At 36.9% G+C, this 7,460-nt stretch overlaps 1 protein-coding gene and 1 pseudogene across 2 annotated transcripts; one reads left to right on the top strand and one right to left on the bottom strand.

The window, feature by feature from the left end:
- The first annotated feature begins 1,924 nt into the window (after positions 1–1,924).
- On the top strand, positions 1,925–3,954 carry LOC144548058 (heat shock cognate 70 kDa protein-like; annotated as a pseudogene). The gene is made up of 2 exons (XR_013509216.1): positions 1,925–2,138; positions 2,249–3,954. The product of XR_013509216.1 is annotated as a heat shock cognate 70 kDa protein-like (transcript).
- A 387-nt stretch (positions 3,955–4,341) lies between these two features.
- Positions 4,342–6,604, bottom strand: PRPL28 (Ribosomal L28 family). The gene is made up of 2 exons (XM_078296661.1): positions 6,335–6,604; positions 4,342–4,685 (listed from the first exon to the last, which is right to left on the bottom strand). Exons 1-2 carry the CDS (start codon positions 6,504–6,506, stop codon positions 4,450–4,452), a joined length of 408 nt encoding a protein of 135 aa, XP_078152787.1. The 5' UTR covers positions 6,507–6,604; the 3' UTR covers positions 4,342–4,449.
- Positions 6,605–7,460: the final 856 nt, after the last annotated feature.

Below are 7,460 nucleotides of genomic sequence, written 5' to 3' on the forward strand. Positions count from 1 at the left end.
TTAGCTTTCTTCCAGCCCTCCTGGAGTCGTTTTTTGCACTGCGGAGCAGAGACAACGAGAGAGCGTGGTTTTTTTGCTGCGGAGCGGAGACAACGAGAGAGAAAGAACAGCGTGAAGTAAACAAGTGGGGGACGGGCTGCTTAAACCCGGCCTGGAATTTTTTGTTTTTTACGGGACGGGACGGACTGCTTAAACCTGGCCTGGAAAATTTTTTTTTTCAGGCCCGGGACGGGATGCTTAAACCCGTCCGGGAATTTTTTTTTTTCCCGTGATTATGGTTAAAGGCTAATCAGATTAACCGGGACGGGTCAATTGGACCCGTCCGGTGGGACGGGTTTACAAGGCCCGATCTACTTAGTTTTCGCAAAAACTCAAAAGTAGTGTTGTTTTTTAATATTTAATTTATTTTATTTCTATTAATAAAAAATTCGGGACATGCCATGCCAGGTCATGATACCATTAGGGGCAGAGGTGGATTCTCAGGTCCGAGATTTGGCACTAATTTCAGAAATACAGGATCCAGAAGATACAATCCCTATGCGTGGGATAGAGTTCCTCAGTAGCTGATGCCTTTCTTCTTGATTTTTTTAGCTTAGTACCGGTATTGGTTCTGTGCTATCTTTAGTTTTAGTGTTGACTTGTATTTTCTTTTCTCGTTAGTTTTTGGAGTATGGTTGACTTGCCTTTGTGGGGGCAGTTTATTTTACTACTGTTTGTTTTTGTTACTGGAATGATTCCAGTTTGTGTAAACTGTGCTAGTTCTAGATTTTTGGAGCTGGTTACAGTAAGACCATATGATTTCTAATGAAATCGGTGGGAAAACCCACTTTTTCAAAAAAAAAAAAAAAAAATACAGTGAACTAGTGAAGTAATTCAATTTTTGAATTTTCGATCTGAATCCTTCGATTTGAATCCGTGATAATTTATCTGAAGTGTGGTGCACACATCTCAAATAACTAATCTGAATACTGAGACGATCTCAAACAATGGATTCAAATCGGACGGTCCCGATTCAAAATTCAAAAGTTAGATTACTTTAGGGTATCCGGACCCGAGGGATAATTAATATGACAGAGACGAGAGAGAGAGAGACAGAAAAGAAGGTTGACCGTCTCAGACCATAAAAGAAAAGAAAAATAAACACGCCAATTCGTCCGCTTAGTTTCCAAAATTTTAAATTAATTTACCATTATCCATAGTAATTCTTTCAAGCACATACAAACAAGTACGCTTAAACTTCTGAATTTACGGACAATCTTAGCTAACTCATGCATTGAATATTTTTGTTCATCATAAGTTCATATATAACATATGTGACTATAAATTAATATTTATAACAAGATCTTCATCTCATTCTTCATATGCTACTTCCTCACACTATTCATATTTGTTTTTTTTTTTTTATATCACAAAATATTATAAGTACAAACATACGTAAAATTTTAAATTTTAAATTTATGATTTTAGATGTTAAATTTTAACTCATTGAATATTTACGTTCATATATACATCTCCACAAAATCATAGTTGAATTGCATTCCACATTTGAATTTCAAATTTTAAAATATAAATAACAACATGAGTTTGTATAGCATTTTATAACACAGAAGGTTTGTGCATGGTATTGAAAACCTAAATCTGTAAACCGATTTGATCAGAAAGAAAAAAAGTTGGATAAGCCAAGCAACATTAATTATTATGGATGGTGTCTTTCAGTCTTTCTCCGTATCACTAAAAGACATTGGAAATCGAAGAAATTCCATAAATGAAACAATTAATTATAAACAAATAGATAAATGAAAATAAAAGAAATAATTAATTGGTAAGACTGGTCCCTTAATCTTCTTTCATTTAAGATTTCAGGAAAAGTTTTGACAGACGAAACCAATCGGCTTGAATTAAGCATCTAATAATTAATTAAGCTATGGCATCAAGGAAGCAGGCACAGGCAATTGGGATCGATCTCGGCACGACATACTCATGCGTTGGAGTCTGGCATCATGGACGCGTCGAGGTCATTACAAACGACCAAGGCAACCGTACAACCCCATCATGTGTTGCATTCACACCTGAAGAGCGATTGATAGGTGAAGCTGCCATGAACCAGGTCGACATGAATCCCGTTAACACCATATTCGGTAAGTACTTTTCCCTTACTGTTTGATCTCATCATCAGCATATTATTTATACAAACTTGTTCTTCCTATTTCAGTAATTATTGAAACAGCATTAATTTTCTAATACGCAGACGTGAAGCGTTTGATTGGTAGGTGCTTCTCTGACCCAATTGTCCAGAGTGACAAGAAACTATGGCCGTTTAATGTCATTCAAGGCGCTGGTGACAAACCAAAGATTGTAGTCAAGTACAAAGGGGAGGAGAAACAATTCCTGCCAGAGCAATTATCGGCTATGATCCTAGAAAAAATGAAGGAGATTGCAGAGAACTTCCTCGAATGCAGTGTTCAGAATGCGGTGGTCACTGTCCCTGCCTACTTCAATGACTCTCAAAGACGTGCCACGAAGGATGCCGGTGAGATCGCAGGGCTAAAGGTGATGCGCATTATGGATGAACCCACAGCTGCTGCAGTGGCTTACGGCTTTGAGAAATTGACTTATGTACTTGAAGAGAAGAATGTCCTTGTTTTTGACCTCGGCGGCGGCACCTTCGATGTCTCAGTGCTCAACATCAAGCAAGGTGTGTTTAAGGTTAAGGCAACCGCAGGAGACACTCACCTAGGTGGTGAGGACTTTGACAACCGTTTGTTGAACCACTTCCTTCAGGAGATCAAGAGGAAGCACGAGAAGGACATCAGCGACAACCCGAGGAGCGTTAGGAGGATGCGATCTGCCTGTGAACGAGCAAAAAGGACTCTCTCCTTTGCCACCTCGACAACTGTGGAGGTTGCTGGCCTCTACGATGGCATTGATTTCAGTTAAAAAATCACCCAGGCTCGGTTTGAGGATCTCAATATGGATCTCTTTGAAAGGTGCATGGGACACGTGACCAAGTGCCTGGAGGATGCTCGCATGGACAAGACTGCCATTGACATAGTGGTTCTTGTCGGGGGTTCTACACGAATACCAATGGTTCAGCAAATGTTGCAAGAGCTCTTTAATGGAAAGGAACTTTGCAAAAGCATTAACCCCGATGAGGCTGTTGCGTATGGTGCCACCGTCCAAGCTGCCAAGTTGAGCGGTCAGGGAAGCAAAGAGGTTGAAGACATGGTGCTTCTAGACGTGACTCCGCTTTCACTCGGCACAGATATTGTAGGAGGAGTCATGTCTGTGGTGGTTCCAAGGAACACCACAATACCAACAAAGAAAGAGGCAGTGTATTACACTGCCTATGACAATCAGACTGAAGTTGGCTTTGAAGTACTTGAAGGCGAGAGAGCGTTGGTCAAGGATAATAATCTCCTCGGCAAATTCACCCTCTCAGGAATCGCTCCGGCTCCGAGAGGAGCAATGAAATTTGATATGTGCTTCAACATAGATGCCAATGGCATACTGAATGTGTCAGCACAGGACAGAAGTAGTGGACAAAAGAAGAAAATCACGGTGACCAACGAAGAGGCGAGGCTGAGCAACGAGGAGATCGAGAAGATAATTCGGGATGCCGAAAGGTACAGAGCCCAGGATGAGGAGTGCCGTAGAAAGTACGAAGCAAAAAACTTACTGGAACGATATGCTTACCGTATGAAGAATGCCATGAAAAATGAAAGCATCACCCATACTTTACCATTTACAACGAAAATAGGGATTGAAGATGCAATACAGGAGACGTTAAGTTGGGTCGATAAAAGCGCATTTTCAGATGTGGCTGAGTCTAAATCAAGGATGGAGGAACTAAAGAGTATTTGTGCTCCAATTGATCGTATCTAAATTTATTAGAAAAGATAAGCTTTGTTGTCAATTTGCAATTAATTTTCTCTTAGAGAAACAGAGAAAATTATTTGTTAGAAAAGATAGGCACATGCATTATTATTATGCTGTGCAAAATTATTTACAACATCTTTTGTTTGTTTTTTATGATTTTGCTTGTGTTTTGGGATTTTAAATTTAGATTTCGACTTATGCTATAGGTAAAGTGTGAATTTAGATATATTTAATGTACCATGTAGATTTTTGAGTGATTTTAGCATGAAGTCGTCTTTAACATTATCTTCGTATATTCCAGTATGTTTTATTTATTTTTTTTTTTTTTATTTTTTATTAAAAGGCTATTGATCCTACAGTTAGTGCCGAACTTTTAGGGGCAGAAACAAAAAATGCCAACTTGGTTGCTCGGCAATGGAGCAAAAGAAAAGAAAAAGAAAAAAAAAACTAAATGACGCAAAAAAATTAATTTAGGAAAATTAATTGAAACAAAAGTATTCTCTCAAGTACAACCAAGAGTAACATACGACATGAAGCTATTAAATGCATGGCAAAGCAAAATGTAATACTTTATCATTTGTGCGTCTTGAGGTCAATACCGGCCTTCTTGGCAACAGCATCGAGGCCGTTCTTCTCAATGGTGCGAATGGCGGCGGTGGAGAGGCGGAGGTTGAGGAATTTCTTGCCGGCCTCCCACCAAACCTTCTTGTATTGCAAATTCACAAATTGCAATTTCTTTGTGCGGTGCTTTGAAAATGACACAAGATTCTTTGTGTTCGATCTCTTCCCTGTGAACTTGCATACCCTGCCTGAAATAAATACAAAATTATTATTATTTGTGACATTTATAGAATATGAGTAGGGTTCAAATGCCTCATTCGTACCTCATGTCCTTGTCTTCGTTTTCAAAGTCCAGACAATCAATCCGAACCGCTCAACATGATCTCCATATTAAAATGAGACATTTGAACTCTACTCATAAAATATTCACCCAAATTTAGGTAGTATTATACTGAGATATGGAGCAAAAAAGGTACAAGATCGAGTATTGGCTATTAATTTTTAGTTGATTTCTTTAAACAACTTCCACAAAAACACTACACATAAATTCAAGCAAAAGCAATACAATAAGAAAAAAAAATGAACAGCGACCAAAGGTGAAAGAAGCTCAATTGGTAGTTGGCACATATACCACACAATACATCTGGAGAGCAACTTTTTTGTTCAAAGTTCTCAATTGATTTTAATAAATGCTTGTATTTTCTCAAATGGACATTATTTGCAAATTTTGACAATAATATTCGGAAAAAAAAAAACCATGTGCTTAGGTGTGAATGATTATGATCAACTGCCACACACGTATCAACACAATACATCAAGAGAGTAACTTTTTGTTCAAAGTTCTCAATTGATTTTAATAAATGCTTGTATTTTCTCAAATAGATATTATTGACAAATTTTGACAATAAAATCTGAAAAAAAAATACCATGTGCTTAGGTGTGAATGATTGTGATCAACTGCCACTTATAACATAGTGGGAATTATGTTCCCAAAAAGTAAGAATTATGTTCCCCGGACAAACTAGTTGAATCCCATATGTAGGCACTAATGTATCCAAATTAAGAAATTTCTCTTGTGATTGTCTTTGTTGTGTTTTTACTTGAATTCTAATTTAGTAAGCTACTAATTATCAACTTCTGTGAAATAAATTTGTGTGAGCTCATGTGCATTTTTACAACCTAGAGAGACAGAGATATGCAATAGCTGATCAAAGCTACTATCAGAATTGCATTTAAGGCTAAAGCACAAGGAAGAAGGCAAATGGCCAAGTTTGTAAAGAAAAGAATAACTAAATCTGGTGATTTAATATCACCTGAGGTAACATAATATTTCTATTTAGATCCATACTGTCTGATCAGAATCTCCACGAATCCACCTCAGGCCGGATTGGCCCAAATTCTGATCAGACAGTCCGTATGTAAACATAAATATTCTGGTACCTCAGAGGATATGAACTCGAATATGGTTACTACCAACACTAGCCTCACTTCAGTACTTACCAAAAACAGTATATACTGGTTCAACTTTTGGATTTTGGCTGAAATTCTAATTTTCTGTATTGACCTCTGAAATTTTCAATTTTTGCAATGGACAAGTCAAAGCTGTACCCATGCTGTGCTTTCTATAACAACAGTAAGTAATTATCAGTTGCAAAAACAAAATAATATCCCAAGCAAACCACCTTTAAATAAATAAACACATTTGAGCAAAACAATACCAATTCGACAAATTGGATAATTCATTTCTTTTACCAGATGAAAACAAAACTTAGGCGTTCAATTCTATTGCTAATGTGCACTTACATGCAAGCCATAAATTCACAATTGTTCCAATTTCAAGGGCAACTGAGAAAAAAAAGTCAAGTACAACTGGACAGGTACGAGTAGAAGGACTTACTGGCAACGATAGGCTCGAGTTTGAGCTTGGGAAGAAGGGGCAAGGATTGTGCGACGCTGATCCCGGTGCCGAACATGCTAGAGCTTAGTTGTATAGAAGGGGTCGAATGCTGAACCTTAACCCTAGAAGAGAGGAGGCACATGCCTTGACTCGTGGACAGTAGAGACGCCATTTCCTTCCTCCTGTCGACCTCTCTTTTTTGTTCGATTATAAAAGAAGAGAAGAGAAGAGAAGAAGATAAGATAACACTGCCTGAAAAGTGAAGAGAGAAATATGTACAGAGTAGTTTTAGCTTCATGCAGCGGACCGACTAAAGAATCTAAACAGAGCTTCATACGGTGTACACGCTGCATAAAGCAAAAAGTCCTTACCCTCTCCGTCGGATCCTCTTCCAATTGTTACGAAGTTATCTGGACCTTTTATTTAAGATCGGATGGTAGATATCAAAATTCAATTTGTGCATGTAGATCTGTGAGAAGGCAGGGGGGAGTGGGGACCGCAGTTTTACGGTAATACTTCATCACGCCCGTTGACTCAGAAATGGACGGTTCATATCATTGTTGATGGTTACAAAATGGTTAGTGTGATGATGATAATTATTGTATATTGAGTAATTGTTAATTGATGAGGATTCAAATACTTTTTTTTTTTTTTGTCTCTATCATACCTCTACTTTTTAATTTTTAATTTTATATATTAAATTAAATCCGTTAGATGTGATCTATATTATTTTCTCTACATGCATATTAAAAATTAACACTTTTTTATTTTGATTTTACATGAATTAATAAGTTGAAAACTCAATGATTTCCGTACTAGTGTATTTTTACAAGTTCTTGATACTAATAAAAACAAAAATTAAATGCCGTGATCTTTTGTATACATAGAAAAATGATATAGATAAATCCAACAAATTTATTTTCACATTTAAGATTTAAAATTTAAGATATTGTCATTCTAAAATAGAGATATAATGCAGACATAGAAAATTAAAATATTTGAACCCTCTTGTTGTTAATTTTGTAAAGTTGTTAATTAATATTCTATTTGAGATATCACCGGCATTAAAAGTATTTTATGGATCTTACAATTTGAAATTAGAATAAGTTACAAAAAAGGAAGGTGG

This window comes from Carex rostrata, chromosome 32, assembly GCF_964058835.1.
Source record: "Carex rostrata chromosome 32, lpCarRost1.2, whole genome shotgun sequence".
Lineage (NCBI taxonomy): Eukaryota > Viridiplantae > Streptophyta > Magnoliopsida > Poales > Cyperaceae > Carex > Carex rostrata.